The sequence below is a fragment of the Hakea prostrata genome, chromosome 10, assembly GCF_041222555.1.
Source record: "Hakea prostrata isolate BN-2017 chromosome 10, UWA_Hpros_2, whole genome shotgun sequence".
In the NCBI taxonomy this organism is placed as follows: Eukaryota; Viridiplantae; Streptophyta; class Magnoliopsida; order Proteales; family Proteaceae; genus Hakea; species Hakea prostrata.
In genome coordinates, this window is record NC_142609.1 from 42715545 (window position 1) to 42732490 (window position 16946).

At 37.1% G+C, this 16946-nt stretch overlaps 3 protein-coding genes across 5 annotated transcripts; 1 reads left to right on the forward strand and 2 right to left on the reverse strand.

Moving 5' to 3' along the window:
• Positions 1-6975, forward strand: LOC149003158 (uncharacterized). Of its 3 annotated transcripts, none has more exons than XM_089137274.1 (9): positions 1-399; positions 793-1286; positions 1878-2254; positions 3935-4184; positions 4419-4584; positions 4698-4800; positions 5195-5323; positions 6160-6375; positions 6489-6975. In XM_089137274.1, the coding sequence occupies exons 2-9, from the start codon at positions 1001-1003 to the stop codon at positions 6765-6767; spliced, it is 1806 nt and encodes a 601-aa protein (XP_088993400.1). In that variant the 5' UTR covers positions 1-399; positions 793-1000; the 3' UTR covers positions 6768-6975. The 3 variants fall into 3 exon arrangements, with proteins under 3 accessions (XP_088993400.1, XP_088993402.1, XP_088993401.1); XM_089137276.1 differs by lacking the exon at positions 1-399 and adding an exon at positions 437-470; XM_089137275.1 differs by lacking the exon at positions 1-399 and adding an exon at positions 492-575.
• A 528-nt stretch (positions 6976-7503) lies between these two features.
• On the reverse strand, positions 7504-9939 carry LOC149003159 (uncharacterized). The gene is made up of 7 exons (XM_089137277.1): positions 9790-9939; positions 8816-8924; positions 8608-8721; positions 8257-8535; positions 8051-8164; positions 7889-7961; positions 7504-7798 (listed from the first exon to the last, which is right to left on the reverse strand). The coding sequence occupies exons 2-7, from the start codon at positions 8876-8878 to the stop codon at positions 7761-7763; spliced, it is 681 nt and encodes a 226-aa protein (XP_088993403.1). The 5' UTR covers positions 8879-8924; positions 9790-9939; the 3' UTR covers positions 7504-7760.
• A 4278-nt stretch (positions 9940-14217) lies between these two features.
• LOC149003160 (uncharacterized) lies at positions 14218-16231 on the reverse strand. Its single transcript, XM_089138529.1, has 3 exons — positions 15498-16231; positions 15134-15194; positions 14218-14554 (listed from the first exon to the last, which is right to left on the reverse strand). The coding sequence occupies exons 1-3, from the start codon at positions 15587-15589 to the stop codon at positions 14345-14347; spliced, it is 363 nt and encodes a 120-aa protein (XP_088994655.1). The 5' UTR covers positions 15590-16231; the 3' UTR covers positions 14218-14344.
• Positions 16232-16946: the final 715 nt, after the last annotated feature.

Sequence of the window (16946 nt, forward strand, 5' to 3'; positions counted from 1 at the left end):
AGCTTTGCTTACTAGTCACTTCATCTTTTGTTTTTCTTTGCGGATAATTCCTTCCTCAGACAGTTCAATTCATGATTTCCTACAAATCATCCATTTCATAATTCATTCTTTCTTTCTTCCCTTTTAAAATAAGATAAGACAAAAGAGAACAGAAATTTTAGTTAGAAGATAGCTGCTCATGACAAGTGACCAGTTTTGAGTGATTACTAAAATAATATTCCTGCAGATTATCACTGTGTGCTTTCTCTTGAACCATCCCTAGTTCCCTGTGCGCAAATTGATGCTCTGATCAGTGGATATTTTGTTGGGTTTTTTAAGACATCTCTTCTTATCCTCGAAATCCAGAGCTACTGACAAATTTTATTTGATTTTTCCTTTCCTTCTCTGCACTTTTTAAAGGTAGATATGGGCATATGGCATTTGCAAATTGTTTTTTCTTCTTCTTTTGTTTGTCGTCATCTGCTCATCTTGTAAGTTGTAATTATCATTTTTTAGTCTCTCAAACCTTCCTTTTACAGCAACTGATGGATTTTTCTCACTGGGTTTTTCTTGGCATCTCTTATATGTTACCGAAGGTTCATACATTTGCTACTCTGCTTGGTTTCTCTTTCCAACCCTCCAAATTACAAATGGGTTATTCCTTCCTGGTTTTTTTAGTGGACAATTTTTGTTTCTTAACTGGGTTTCTTTAAGACATTTTTGTATAATAATAATCTGCGAGACTTGAAATCTCTTTTTGTGGGCTTAATTTATTTAAATTGGTATCTCATTTGCCTTTTTCTTTTTCGTCAGTTGCAAGGCAGTTGGTGCTTTGATGCATGCCTGTAAATTTGATCTGCAAGCTTGAGGTTTGGTATTCTTTTGGGTTGTTGAGGTGGAGAAGAAAAGTTTGAAATGGGATCCTGTGATTATTGTAGGCAAGCTGGATGGAAACAGATGAAAATTTAAATTCCTACAAAGAAGTGTTGGATTTTTCGGAGTTGTTGCAGCTGGACAGCAAATGGAACCATCGCCTCAGAAGACTCTTGACGGAATTGTCTCTCCGAAGGCTGGACAGAAAATGGAACCATCACCTCAGAAGACTCTTGACAGAATTGTCTCTCAGAAGGCTCTACAGATGAGTAACTCATTTCCATGTCAAATTTGTGTGGTGGGTTTTCTCCTTGGTGTCTGTCTTACCTATTTCTTCATCGCTGGTCTAACTTCTTGGGTGGGATTTGGAGGAGTTTCTTTTTTTCCTCCATCGCCAGGATTTCGATCACAGAACTCAACTCCACATGCAATTGGTGAGCTTGTATTCCTACGTCTCAGTTCTTCAATTCCTGGTGTGTTGGTTTATTGTTCATGCAACTTATGGAACAATTGTCTACTTTCATATTTTGAGTATAGGATTTGCTCCTACAAAATCCAGCCTTGTTAATGAGTTAAATGTTCTTTCTCTAGCTTCAGTTTTTCGCTTCTTTGTTTTTCTGCTTGGTACTGTACTGTTTATCTTCTTTAACTCTTCTCTGTTTTGGTTGATTTTAAAGCCGAATTCCCTCGCCAGTTTCCTATTTTCAATTCTGATAATCAGTCTTGGAAAAAATTTGATTTTTGGTTCCAAATTGTCAACACATCCAGACTGATAATCTACTTCAGGACCTGGTCTTGTGAAATTGTCGATTAGTGCAAACAACTGATTTGAGCCAGTTCCGTTAGAAATCCACTGTGAGCTCAAAATGAACTGTGTATGTAAATGTGCTTTTTAATTCTTTTGAGACTTCTTCGTGTTCTCCGAAAGGAATCGCACAATTGAAGATCATTTTCCTTGTACATATTTCTTCAATGATCTCTAATTATGAAAAGTTACTGAAGAATTTATCATTTGGTGTGTGTAGACTGCAGTTCTGTAGCAACAGAAAGAATGAAAAGATTGGATTCACAAAGAATTGATGAACGGAGAGATGATGAGATATCTTTGTTGTATTCAGCTTGGACTGCTCTGCTCAATGAATCTATAGATGGAAAGCAAGATTTCTTAAGTGGGTTGGGATTGAGCAGATCTAGTGTGCCTAACGCCCCTCACTTGGAGAACTGTAAATTGAGTACACGACTTCACGAAAAATTTGACAAACGTGGTGAGAATGGTAGCTTTCCTCCTTGGACAAATTGGAAGGGTTTGTTAAGGAAAGCTTTGCTTCATCAATCATCTAAAGAGGAGAAACAGGGGCAATTTGAGCATCGAGCTCTAGTTGAAAGTGCTTATCCTCCATGGGTATTTTTCATGCTCTCTTAGTTAAACTGTGCTATATACTATTCATCCACAAAAACTTGTGTTATATAAAAAACTACATGTGTTTGATGAAGGAGTTAAATGGTTTATCCCATCATTATTCTATGTGCTGAGTTGCCTACAAAATTGAAAACTAGGTGCTTATACGTAGGCTTGTTTATTTTTAAAAATTTTTCTGATGAAACCTGGATATCAAATTTAGGTCAGATTCTATTTGAATCCAGCTTACCATATATCCTGTGTCCTTTGGGGTAATGTACTTGTTTCTCCACATACCTGCTCACCAGTTTGCTCTTGATAACCATAGCCATGGTTTAAAATACATAGTAATCAGAATGGGATATGAGGATAGAAAACCATGCTCCAAGTTTAAATGGGAAAATGAGGAAGGCTTTCCTATTAATTATGTTTCAGTATGCCTTTGTACTTTCAAATATAATAAATAGCTTCACACAAAGTAGTTAAGAAGTTCAACTTTTGAATATAGAGTAATCCAGCAGCTGGACCAGCAAATATTTCATTTTTCATTTTTAAAGCTTACTGTAACAACCATTGAGTGAATAATGTAAGTTTTTGGTTTCCCAATTCCAGTTTTTCTGTAGGTACTAGCCAGTTGGATCCAGCATATGTACAGTATTGGTAGGTGCTATGTTCCCTCACCACTGAGTTTGGGTTTGGTGGTACTTGCTGCTAGGTCTAGCTTCGCTGAAATTTATATCTGTACTATGTAATGAAAGTAATTATCTACAAGGTTGGTGGCTGTTAAATGCGCCATGACTATTACATATTATTTCTGCTCACATTGTACTTGACATACTGTTATTGAGCAGAAAAAAATTAAGATTATAATATAAATTTGAAACTGTATGAAACTAGTCTGCATCTACTTTCTGTTATTGCAAGTGTGGGAGGGGAGGGGCACAGGAATTGGATGCTGCTGTGTACAATACTTGATGTGTCTTTGAAATGAACAGTGGTTGAACAACTTTTGCAGCTGATTCAATCGGTTCAAATTCCACGGGATCCTCCAACTGACTCCTAAAATTGTAGTTTTATACCGGGGGGAATGCCCCCCCCCCCCCGGGCCCGGGGGGGGGGATAGTTTCAGAGTTTGAGATGTCTGAGCTTGGATGTTCCGCTTCTCTAATGTTATAATAAAGCTGCCCAGACCTTGCGTCTTCCTTTGCTGGCTAGATTTTGCATCCGAATTTTGCAGTTTTATACCATATGCAATTGAAAGTACCTGGCGGTTTTTCCCTTTACTTATCTCTAATACTCCATGGTATATTGGACTGTTAGTCATGCTTATTTCATACTATTGACTCTGCAGCAAAGAGGCTAATTTTACTGTGATTTTCACAAAGGTGAGCTTCAGCAACGAATTGGCTTCCAATAGATGCTTAGTGATACTGAATCAGTTGTTGACAAAAGATAGTATACCATAGGGCCATCAATAGGATCAACACCGTTGTCTAGTTCTTATGTTACTTAGACTGGCAATCATCACGTGTATTTCAAATCTATCGAATGTACTTGCCTGTCTAATTTCTACCACATACGATTTTCAAGATATTTTATTCATTTTCAGATTATAATTTTCTTTATTTTCCTTTGGGAGAAAATGATGTTTCTTAAATTAAATCATTATTTTAAATCTTGCAGATTATGGGTTCAGATGAAGACAATTTTCCTTCTACAAGGAAAGTTCAACGTGACATATGGGTCCATCAACACCCATCAAATTGTAAGGACCCTAACGTAAGGTTTCTTGTAGCTGACTGGGAAAAGCCCCCTGGATTTGGTATTGGAGCTCAACTTGCTGGAATGTGTGGTCTTCTTGCAATTGCAATTAATGAAAAACGAGTCCTTGTGACGAACTACTTCAACCGAGCTGATCATGATGGCTGTGAAGGTAGATTAGTAAATATCATAATCATGAAAACAATAATTTATCCGAGGATTTTTTCTTATAAAGCTTGAACTCTTTCATTTTAATTTGATGTTCTGCTTTTGATATTCTGTCTATACCAAAAGAATCCCATGCTTTGGATTTTTTTGGTTGTTGTTGGTTGAGTTATACTGTCTACAAGATTCCAAATTAAGATGTAATTAAAAGTAGATCCCATTTTTCTGGCTTTCTTTCCAGGTCCATTACGCTCTCGTTGGTCTTGTTATTTCTTTCCTGAAACATCGACAGAGTGTAGAGATCGTGCGTTTGAACTTATGGGAAGACCAGAAGCTTGGGAAAAGGGAATTGTGACAGGAAAAGATAATTACACTTCAAAGGAAATATGGACTGGGCGGATTCCTAGGTAAGTCGTTGGATGTCAAATCATGTTTGAACAATTTTTGCAAGTGAAATGAAATGATAAATGGTACTTATGTCATATAAATTCTTCAACATTCTTTTCCTTCTTCATTTCAGAGTTTGGGGTGAACCTTGGACTTTTATGCAACCAACAACTGAGATAAATGGCCGATTGCTCATGTATCATCGTAAAATGGACCGGAGGTGGTGGCGAGCACAGGTACAAACTGACAATATTTTTTATCACCATTGGAATGTAGTTCTTTAGTGGGTGAGGCTTGATGCAACAGTTAAGTTGCACTATTGCAACCTGTTGGTTGACTTGAAAACAGCCACCTTATGAAACAGCGAGTAAGAATGCATACATTTGCCCCTCCCAGACCCTGCAGCATTGGGAGCCTCATGCACTGGGTAGCTCTTTCATTGTTTCCTCAGTGTAGTTAAATTAATGAAAACTTGAATATTCAATTAGAGTATATTTGCCACATTACCTCAAGGAATGTGGCATCCTGTCTAAAATAAGAGAGAATTATTCATTTGTGTCTTGCTTATTCTCCTATCTGAATAATCCTCAAGTCTGAAGTGATTGAAATAATAAGACTTATATTTTCCAGGCCGTGCGCTATCTGATGAGATTTCAAAGTGAGTATACATGTGGTTTGATGAACGTGGCCCGACACACAGCATTTGGATTGCAGGCAGCAAAAATGGTTCTTGGTAGTCTTGCTCAAGGATGGCCAGAGGTTTGTCAGTAGTTTTATTTATTTGATCTTGCAATTCCATGAAGTAAAGCATGAAAATATGATACTGCTTAAGTTATATTTGCTCCTTTTTTTTCCTTTTCTTTTTCTGGGGAAATATATGAACGTGTACTAAATATTGTAGGTTGCTGTTGATTAAAACTTGTTACCAATCGTCCTTTTGTTCTTCTTGAATAGATGCATTTACAGGCTAGTTGGCTTTGATCTTTGTAGCTTAAAGTAGTAGTTCAATCACTTGGGGAACTCATTTACATTGTTTTTCACCTGATCAGAAGTAAGGGTTTTGAAATAATGTTGGAAGCATTTGAAGTTGCCATTTATCATCCTTCAGTTGTCTCTTATGATATTACTTCTGTTGTGATCAGCTCAAAATGTCTCTTAGAGCAGCCTTAGGTATTCTGTAAGAGAATGGTGGTTCATTTATCATGTAATCATCTTAATTCAGTAACTTAAATCAGTACTTGAAGATCTCATTCCTCTTAAAGTTCCTACATGCTTCAGTCAAACAACTTACATGGTAATTTTCACATTGTGACAAATACAAGTGGAAAAGGAAATTAATGCCTAGAATGTTAGATCTAAGAGGTTATTGGAGACTAGGTGTCTTCAGTTTTTGTTTGAAATATTTGTGTATGCGGCTTGAATCGAGTAGCAAGGTTGCCAATCAGATTCATCTGTAACAGAAGCCATCCCATGAATCTATTGAGGTTACGTGTTCAAATTAATACATACTGCCTTAATTTTAATTTCCTTTAATTTCTTTTTATGGTTCAAACAGTAAATCACGCGTCTGTATCCCTGATGATTTTACATCACAGGTTGTAGCAGATGATTCTCAGTCAGATATGGAAGAATTTGTGTGGTCCTATCATGAGCCTTGGGTCCCTAGACCACTTTTAAGCTTGCATGTTAGGATGGGTGACAAGGCATGTGAAATGAAAGTGGTTGAATTTGAGGAGTATATGAATCTTGCTGCTCGTATTCGCAAACAGTTCCCCAACCTAAACAGTATCTGGCTTTCTACTGAAATGCAGGTTTGTATTTCATCTCCTTTTTTGTTTTCAATTTCCTAGTGTATATATTTTTGCTGATAGCTATAAGCTTGCAACTGTGTTCTTACATTATATAGTCCATAAACCATGTTCAGGAAGTGATTGATAAAACCAAGTTGTACCCACAATGGAACTTCTACTACACGAATGTAACACGCCAAGTGGCAAATATGTCCATGGCTTCTTATGAGATGAGTCTTGGTAGAAAGACTAGCACAAACTATCCACTTGTAAATTTCTTGATGGCTGCTGAAGCCGACTTCTTCGTCGGTGCATTGGGTTCCACTTGGTGCTTTCTCATAGATGGCATGAGAAATACAGGGGGGAAAGTCATGTCTGGATACTTAAGTGTCAACAAGGACCGGTTCTGGTAGACGAGCATTCTCGAAGCTCTGGCAGTTTAGGTTTGTATATAACTGTGCATTGCCTGCAAATTTTTGGTGCTTGTATGAGTCTATCTACACACCTCTTCTTTGTACAGAGAAAGATCGATAATAGGCATGTTATGTTAAAGTATCTAAATCTTGTATAATTGTTCGTAGCAAATCTGAATGAAGGACATTAGTTTATTGATGGATTCCCATTCTCCATTCATTCCAGAGAGTATATATCACATTTGGTTACTTCATTGGCCACATTGATATAGGTTAAACTATTTAAAAGTATAGCTTTGGAGCTGAAGGGACATCACTTTTCTAGTGGTGAAGCATCATTTTCGTTTCACTATAAAAGCAAAACTACTGTAATGTCACAGGTCATTACTTCCATCGAATGCCATTTGAAACAGCAGAAACAATTCTAAAAGGTGAGATGTAAAGTGATTTTGATTGTGATGGCAAAACAAGAAAAGGTTTCAACAAAGCAGTAATTGCATCCAAGCTTTCTACCCAGAAGCTCAAGTTTGAGAAAAGGGGTTTAAGACCCAGATTTCTGGAAGAAAATCCGGATCTTTGAGAAAATTTTATAACCAAGATTTCCTCTGAAAACGGTGGCAACAATGCCTCCCTTGGAAAGCCACCATAGCAGAGGCAAATTAAATTTGGATATTTGTAAACTTCAACTGATTTCTTGTTTCAGTGTCTAACCCAAAGCCAACCCTGTGTATTCTTCAGCACACCAGTTATAAAGATTACAATATAAAAATGATTTGAATATAATGAAGAACTGGCAAATACAAAAGCACCAGCTTCCTGGAGTTAATCACTAGTAACCAATTTTAGGCGACTTCATACTTGGCTCCATACCAAATTACAAAGAACAACTAAAATACAGAGAAGTTTTGCAATAATATCAGCATAAACGTTTCTTCCCTTCTTCCCTTCTTCCCTGACAGATTACTAAATGAGCAGATGCATGCTGAAGAGGGCTCATCCAACCATGGTGCGCTTGCGACCTCTCTGTCGTACTGCATAAAGATTTAAAAGGAAAATGAATAGGCATACATAATCTAAAGCAATCATTTCAAACCAACCGAGGATCAAGTATGTCACAGTACCTTGAGCTAGCTTGTTAAATGTGGAAGACCATTGCTTTGATGTTTTCTTGTATGCAGCTAGTATTTTATCCATCTATGCAAAAATGTAAAACCAAGAGAACATTTTAGTTTTGTAAGGAAAACAGAGAAGAACAATGAAGGACCAACACCTATTTGACTTACCACATTCCCACAAGACGAATGCATTGATACTAGAGCTCTCTCAAGTACATACAAGTCAACAGCTTTATCTTCAGGGAGTGTTGATGTAAAGCTCAAACCAAAGTCTATTAGAACCTGCAAAAGTCAAGATGGCAAGAGGCCAATTTTTAACCCAATTTATAAGCATGGAATCACTGTAACTTGGAAGGATGGATATATGATCTCACCAGCTCGTTGGTACCATTTCGGAATAACATATTTGATGTTGTCAAATCACCATGAATTAGACCACCATCATGTAATTTTCCAATTGCATCACCAATTTGTGTGGCGATTTCATTCATTAGCTCATGTTTAAGACCATTTGACCCAAAATCTAGAAATATATCTTTAACAATATGGCCTTCCACGAATTCAAATGTCAGGGTATGCAGCATAGTATCCAAAGCATACAATACTGGAGTGCGAACTCCAAGCCGTCTTGCTTTTGTCATGCAACGAGCTTCCTGCATCAGAGATAACTATGATTTAACAATAAAGAAAGAAGAAAGGAAGCAACTATTCAGGGAGAAACTGACCGTGTTCAGGCGTTTAAGGGTCAGTTTTGTGTCTAAAGTTGGATGCCTGTATTTCTTTGAGAAACGTTCCTTAATAATTGATCTCCTCCCCATAAATGTTGACTCAAACACTCTCTGAAAGGAATGCAAAACTACCATCATAAACTGCTTAGTAATTCACATAAGAATAATAATGTTCTCAAACTTAGATGATGTAAGCTTCACTTACAGCTTCTGCCCCCTGCTTCAATAAATCAAGGGAACCCTTTTCTGTGTCCTGGTGGATCTCCATAATGAAAAGTTCTGATAAATTTAAAACTCTTTCACCATGCAAATAGCTGCAATTAAATGTTGAGGATCAGAAAACAAGGAAAGAAGTCAAGGCAAACTGGGAAGGGAGGTTAACCAGTGACTGTATTCCAATTTTAGAAATTTTCTCATTCCCTGATCAGAACCATTTGGATTAGATTTACAAGAATAGAAAAACTAAGCACCACAAGATCATAAAGCTCTCCCTCCAACATAGGGTTTATAGCATGCAAGAAGCTTCAATAACCGAAAAACTACAGAACTCTACCTGAAGATCCAAAAGCCAAAGAAATCTACCAAAATTTAATAATGAAAACGAAATTCAATTCATAGCCCTTTTAAAATATCTAAAGCTCAAAAGGACCTATTCACGTCTGCACAATACATTAACCCCTAGTAATTGGGATAAAGTTTGATGAATAGACTTAAATATAAAGGGAAGGACTCAAACATTGGAATCAAGGAACGTGTATTTGAACCAGGCACATCCCTCTACCTTTATTGGCCCTGGTCAAGGCTCTAGATTCCCAAAACCTAGGATAATGCTGTAAATAGATGCAATATCAGGAAAAGATCTGTTCAAGTTTTTGTATTATGTTGGTAAGGTAATCCTTATTACAGCAATGTCTAGAAGTTGAAGCTTTTCTATTATCCTGCATGTTCAGTCACTGCAACAAACATATACGTTTCCAGATCAGTAGAATTTAGTGTTGGGTACCAATCGATTGTCTTTATGACTTCTTCATTGCTGAGTATGGGTGTTGAAATTCTTCATTTCTGTCTAATAAGAACCTCCCATTGCATTGGGGATTTCGTTAGGACAGGAATAACTTGGGCTTGAACTAAATTGATAAAAAGACTCATGGCAATTACGAAGAAAAAGAAGGAACTTACAAAGATGAAACCAAAACCACCCTCCACCGCTGAAACCAAGTGGAACTGAAGCGTTAGCCGCCGCCGCTGCAACCGATTCGTACCGAGGAGGAAGAGGACTAGGGTTCCAAAACCAGAGTAACTGAAAGAGAAGTTCTTCCGTTATGTCCACTTACGGGATTTTGGCGCTTTTTTGTTTTTGTGTAATTCCAAGACTCTCCCTAGATGTTGACATTTCAAATTTTCTGATAGGAAAATTTTCAGTTACGCGACTTACGACGTTATCTCTTAATATTAATTTCATTCCTCGAGTTATCCAAATTTTCAGTTAGACCCTATTTTGATTAGTTTTTCATTTATTTATAAATTAGATAATTCATAGGATGACATAATTTTAGGAGATAACTAATTAATCAAACCCATTTACCCCATTGGAAGGACTTTATTATCTTTAAGAATTGCCTGGGATTAAAATAATGGAGCATAAGCCGGCATATTTTACCGCATCGTCGCCAGCCAAAAAGACAGAATCAATCTTGATAAGAAGATCAAATCTCTCACCAAAAGCTGGAAGTTATGAGAGAAAAATCGATTGCAAACACTAGTGGGGTGGGGAGAAGGAAAAGAAAGGAAAAAGGTGGGAAAAATAAACATGTGGGTCTCATGAGTAGTGGGGTGAGAGAGAAGGAAAGGAAAGGAAAAGGTTTTGTGAAAAAGTGATAGAGTGGGTCCCACATCAGCAGACAAGTTTCCTTGAATCAAGGAAACTTGTATCCCACTCTCCCACCCCAAGCAACCAAACAATCTACTATTTTGGGATTTAAAAGAAAAATAAAAAATCTACACTGTTTTCAAGAATTTTTCCACCCCTTTTTTCCCACCCCACCTTTATTCCAACAAACAAACACAACATAGTTGAAATGAAATGAAAACAGAAAAAGTTGTTAAACAAAAAACCGACCTTAAAAGATCTACCGCTGGAGCTAATAGCTCTTGCAAGCCATGAACCAGATGAATTTGAACTCGAAGCTCGAAGCTCGAAGAGGGAGGTTTAAGAAACCGTTCAAAGATGAGAAGAATTTTAGTAGGTATGGGGACGTTGGGTTAGGGTTTGAGGGGGTTTTTATAAAATAGTGTGTATTTCCTATTGTACCCGATCTTAATTTTAAAATTTCAAGTATACAACGGCATAAATGAGGAGAATGGATTCTCACCCATAATCTATAGGGGACAAAAAATCCATTCTGGATTTTAAAGGTTTTTCTATTATTTTAAATAAAAATAAAAATGACAATAGTTATCAAACAATTTAAAATAATGAAAAAACAATTTAATATTGAAGGATTTTGAAGGTTTTTCTATTCTTTTTTATTATTTTTTTGGAATTGAGGTTCATCTAGGCTAGCTTACGCACATCCCGATTTACTTCCTTAGGGGAGAGTTATTTACTTCCTTAGGGGAGAGTTTTATATTAATACCGCCGAGTGGGTGCGAACCGGATTTTTATTTGCTACTGCCAATGGCTACGATGAGGCCACGTAAACAAAAATAGATCAAACGGTCCTAAACCAAAGAATAGGGATATATATGTAAATGCAAATTTTTATATTTTACATTTAAAAGTTAAACAATTTTGAAATTTACAAATCACACCCCTGTGTCTACCGACCCAATTGCTCTATGTTCCTCTGCTCCGCTCCGCCTTCTCGTCAATCCACCACCACCGTCACATGCTTCCAGCCCTTTCTATGAGTTCATTTTATTCCTTCGAGTTCTCAAGTGTCCGAACCTTAGGATTTTTTATTCTCTAAATCAGAGTTAAAGTTTCCTTTTTCCCATGCGAATTCATTTTTTAGGTACGGAGATTTAACTTAGGTTGGGTAAGGGAACCACCGCAATAGCATTGTAAAGGAAAACGATGAGAAAATTCCACAGGAAAGTGACCATTAGGCGTTTCCAGACCTTGGGGACAATGGTCAAGATTTTATTGAAAGTTAGTTCTTTGCCGCTGTAAATACAAGCAATAGAGTATACGAAGGCAGATGTGGAGAGAAGGGAGAAGATGAGAAGAAAAAACGAGATAAGCCGCCTTGAAGAGTCAGGAAGCGATCCATTCTGACGAGATTCGATCTGAAAGACGATCGTAGGAAGCCGTATCTGGGCGGGTGAAATCTTAGGCTTCTTCGTTGTGGATAATTTTGGAGAAGATAAGATTGACCTGTATATGAGCTAGGAAGATGAAGGAAGTGGAAGAACAAGTGCAAGGATTTTTTTTTTTTTTTTTCCGGTTTATTTGTAGATGCAAGAGATTGAACGGGTTGGCTCTTACTCCTTCTTCGGTGTTATCGAAAACTTCACCAAAGGCTTCTACAGTGAACGCAAATATGGATAATCTCCTTAATCTCTCTTTAATCTCTAGTAATGAACAAAAATGGAGAGACTAATACTTGTTTTCTAAAATGGTTTGGAGACTTTATCAGTTTTTTTTCCCCTTCTGGGCACAGCTAGGGTTTTACTATCTGCAGCGAACGAAACGGCACTCATGCGGAAGCGGGATGTGATTTGTAAATTTCAGAAATTTTAAACTCTTAAATATAAAATATAAAAGTTTGTATTTACATATATATATATATATATATATATATATATATATATATATATATATATATCCCTACCCTTTAATTCACAACCGTCTGATCTATTTCTGTTTATGTGGTGGCCTCATCCTAGTCATTGGCATCCGTGCTAACCTAAGACCTCCCCTAGGGAAGTTGGGTCTTTAGACGGCTTTAACATACCACCTTTGGTTGCTTCCGCTTTTTTGTCGAAAAGTAAGATAAGTTTCAGGTTATCTGCCAACGCAGGTTTATTTTAATGGTAAATCCAATACTTTTTAGTGAAAAGGCCGTGGATTCGACTCTCGCCAAGACATATATAATATCTCAATCTCTTGTATTAATATAAAAAGCACCTGAATTGATTAAAGAGAAATTGAACCCGGTTTGAAAACCAAAATCTTGTCCCTTTTGGGTTATTTGCAAAACCGGCTTGTATTCCAAATCGAAAGCTGAATGGGTCTGAGTTTCTATTAATTTGAATCAAAATCTGACTTTTTAAGAGCCTTGTTTGGTTGCATGAATCCGAAATTTCAAATCTCTGGATTAATGAGTGCGAGATTTATACCCGTTTGGTTGTGAAAATCTCTGGATTCATGAAATCTATAGATTCATTTTTTTACACTAAAAAGGTGAATTTGTAGATTTATGGGTATGGTGTGAAATATAGAGATTTCATCTCTACTATAAAAGTGCTAAACATTTGTACAATTACAAAAATCACAGATGAATTCACATATTTCATTTCACATGTTCAGTTAACCAAACAATTAATTTTATGAATTATGATTCCATACATTTAAAATCTATAGATTTGAAATCTCTAGATATTTGAAATCTCCAGACTCATGTAACCAAACAGGCCCTAAGAGTGTGGATGCAAACTATGTGGGGCCTACAAGTAAAAATAATAAAATATTTTTAAAAAAATCCCATCATCCTAATCTTGTGTGGGGCCCTTGTAATTTGTGGTCAATAGCTATTAGGAGCACAAAGTGGGAGACGATCTGGAGTCGTTCATTAAGGCCGTGAGATTTGCAATATGCCACGTGGGCCTGCCGGTCCCTGGAAAAATATGGGCTTTCTGTCCAAAGATAAAAATCCTTAAAACAAATGGGCCTAAGAGTCCATCATCCAGGAAATTCCATCCTTCCTTGGCCCATAGGCCCATCATGGAAGTGAAGAAGACGACTGAAAAGCTTTGGCTTCTATGGCTCTATGCCTCTGTGGCTCTGCTCTTCCTGATGAAGACGAAGGAGATCTGTATGAGTCTGAACTGCAACTGGAAACTCCCATTGAGGAACAGTGATCATGAGAAGACCATTCTGATGCTGACGTTAATCAATAATGTAGCACGGACGCGTTGCTACAAAAAAAAGGGTTTTCGTGGCGGTTTTTTCCGCCTCCAAAAGTGTCAAAACCGCCTCCGTTTATTTTGTGGCGGTTTTTTAAAACGCCACAAATCCGACGCCGAATCCACCGCAGTGTAACGTGTAAATCGTGGCGGTTTTATAAAACCGCCACTAATAATACCAATATGCCGGCCACTAAAAATGCCGGTGTTCAAATATGTAAAGACATGGAATGGGATGAATAAAGCGTATTTAGTGGCGGTTATGTATTTACCACCACTAACCATGCCATCTTTAGTGGCGGTTTATAATCACAAAGTATGTCCTATTTGGTGGCGTTTTTGATAAAAACCGCCACTAATGGTGTTCGAATTCACTATCAATCCCTTACAAATTTCTGTCTATTAGTGGCGGTTTACTATTTACCGCCACCAATGACGGTACATTTTTTTTTAAAAAAAACCCCTATATTTGCTATTATATTACATTTATTCCTTAAAGACTGTACAAATACCTGAATACATAGAAAATTCAAAGAAGCTAACAGTATTCAAAGAACACAATTTAAGAGAAAAAAAATACAATACATATTAATCAAGTCAACAAAAACTACATGTAAAATGTTAATCTAAACACCAATAAGAGAAGAAGAAAAAAATTGACACAAAAAGGAATAATCCAATCACATTTCGAGGTTGCAACAGCTATATCTTGTCCAACCACTCTTGTCTTCACTCTCTCTGCAAGGCTAAGCAGCCACTCTTTTTTCTCTTCAGTACCAAAACTTAACACAGGAGTGCGGGTCCACGAGTTAACCATCTACATAGTAAGGAGTAGCATTTAGAATACAATTTAACATTCATTGAGGACAACCAGATGATTTTTTCACTTGATAAGAAACAAACACATGCTGCAATTAGATTGGAAAGATATACCCAGCTAACATTTGAGGGAATGCTTGTTAAATATCCTGCTACTTGGTAGTAGAAGGTTTAAACATGAAAAAATTGATGGACAAACAATAGCAAGATGAAACAGCAAAAAAATATCAACAAATTGTGTCCCATGTATATAACCACTATTCATGTTGGTTCTAAACTTGAAAATCCTAAATAAGAAATAACAACCATTCCAAATTCATAACCAAGGCATTCCATAAAGACGAGATATTCTCAACTAAAACAACAAATAATAATAAATAAAGACAAGACAAGACATGTGGATAACGGTGACGTCTATATCCATCTTATCCAATAGGGACCAAACCCATGACCCTAACAATCACCACATACAAATCTTGTCAACAGGAACTCATCCATAAATCCATAAACAAGGGGGATAAACTGGTCCAGATGATTGTCAACTATTTTGCTATATAAGTTACAAAGTTAATCATACCTTGAATACACGCTCACACCTCTCTAGATCATCGGAAATCACAGCAGCAGCCAAGCCATAGCTGCAAGAGAGAGAGTTTACAAATACGTCAAGTCAATTACCCCAATCAAAAAAAGAAGAAAGAAACATGGAAATACAATATTAGATCTATTTAAACTACACGGAGGCTCTGAACTTTATAAATCTAGGTAGATGTTTGCGTTTATCAAAAGTTTAGTGGCTGCATCCACCTAGAAGAGTTGTATACTTGGAACTATGTTACTACTGAAAAGCTATCCCCAGCCTAGTTTACTTGAATGAATTTTTTTTATGACACCTGGCTAAGTGGGATCAAAAAGGCCTACTCAGATGCAGTGGCCAGTACCTCATAGGATATACGAGCTTCTTCAACTTTCCTCTGTACAAGATAAAACTGTCCAAGGTTGTGCAGGGCAGCTCCGACACTGTTTTACTCATGTTCACAGTTCACCGTATTAGAATGAGATGTCCAGGGAGTGCAGTTTAATGCCAAAAATAAAATGCAATAACCTAGTTAGTTAACCAATCAAATGATATTTAGAGTACAAAAATGGGAATGGGAAGAGTTAGCCATATGCATGGTTGTGATTCTTAAGGTAGGATATAAATGAATAAAAGAAAGGGAAACAAGAAGAACAAACATACACATGCAATCAAAATGGGAACCCAAGTTCTTGGGAAAAGGCTAAAGACTTGAGAATTCGTTGTATTTGGGTACAACGGTATGCTTGTCCGAGAGGTAGTATTGTACATGTACCTTCTCTAGAACATTTTCTGGTCTAATATCAAGAAAGTGGAGCTGAAGAAGACTAAAAAGCCATTATTCTCAATTTCATCATGGTCAGAGTGAGAACCAGCTTTGAGATACCAAACCCTGGTTCTCCTCCTCCTAAGTGCCAATCCCTCCACTAAAGCTGCGGCCTCTACCTCTATTCAACACCAACCCTTTTCCCTATGTTCCACTTTCACTTCTCTCCAATGCCACCGCCCCCTTAACCATTTCAGCCTGCTTTTCTCCTCTCTCAGCTTACTATTTGAAAATAAAACCATCAACAACTAATTAAGATATCCTTTTCCTGCTTTTAAAAAAGGGAAAGCTACTTGTCACTCAAGTAGGTTAGATAATTGTTGTAACCTACTTTACATTAGCCTTATACAACATAATGATTGGATAAAATGGAACAAAAAGGTGTCTTCACATCTTGCATTTATCATTCAGTAAAGTTGGTGGCAACCACACAGTTGGGCAGCAAGTGAGGGTGAAAATGGAATTGTACACCCTATAAATCCACTCACTCAAACGTCTTTAAGTCATTACATTTAATAGGCACTTCAACTCATTATTTTATTTTAACAATAAAAATTTACTCCATCAGTTTCCAGACAACACTAGGTTTTGCAACGGAATTTAATGATTCCCACTTAATGATCCCTCCTATAGAGTAGAGAGAGATTCAAACTCTTGGGCATGAAAACAGGGTAACCTCGAGTGGAAGCTGAGAAAAAAGTTGTGAAATGGAATGAGAGACATACCCAGGCAACCTAAGATTTGCAGCCTCTCAGGGCTGCTGCCTTGATTAGTTTGATGGCTTTTCTAATACAAATTTCTCCATGTTATTTCAAAAAGTTTGAGCAGAAGACTCTATAACAACAATAACAACAACAAAATCAGCTTATCCCAACAGCAGCAGCCATTGATGGAGGACAAATATAGTTGCAACAGAACGGGGAAAAGATTTTGACATTTATCTGAAGCAGCACTCAGGTCTCAGAAGAAGTGACAGAGAAGATGAAA

Coding starts and splice junctions, on each gene's coding strand:
- LOC149003158 (XM_089137274.1), top strand. CDS start 1,001: ATGGAACCATCGCCTCAGAAGACTCTTGACGGAATTGTCTCTCCGAAG. Junction 4,185..4,418: donor TGATCATGATGGCTGTGAAG/GTAGATTAGTAA, acceptor CTTTCTTTCCAG/GTCCATTACGCTCTCGTTGG. Junction 4,801..5,194: donor GGAGGTGGTGGCGAGCACAG/GTACAAACTGAC, acceptor TATATTTTCCAG/GCCGTGCGCTATCTGATGAG.
- LOC149003159 (XM_089137277.1), bottom strand. CDS start 8,878: ATGGAGATCCACCAGGACACAGAAAAGGGTTCCCTTGATTTATTGAAG. Junction 7,962..8,050: donor ATTCGTCTTGTGGGAATGTG/GTAAGTCAAATA, acceptor ATTTTTGCATAG/ATGGATAAAATACTAGCTGC. Junction 7,799..7,888: donor ATTTAACAAGCTAGCTCAAG/GTACTGTGACAT, acceptor ATCTTTATGCAG/TACGACAGAGAGGTCGCAAG.
- LOC149003160 (XM_089138529.1), bottom strand. CDS start 15,589: ATGAGTAAAACAGTGTCGGAGCTGCCCTGCACAACCTTGGACAGTTTT. Junction 15,195..15,497: donor AAGCTCGTATATCCTATGAG/GTACTGGCCACT, acceptor TCTCTCTTGCAG/CTATGGCTTGGCTGCTGCTG. Junction 14,555..15,133: donor GGTGTGAGCGTGTATTCAAG/GTATGATTAACT, acceptor CTTACTATGTAG/ATGGTTAACTCGTGGACCCG.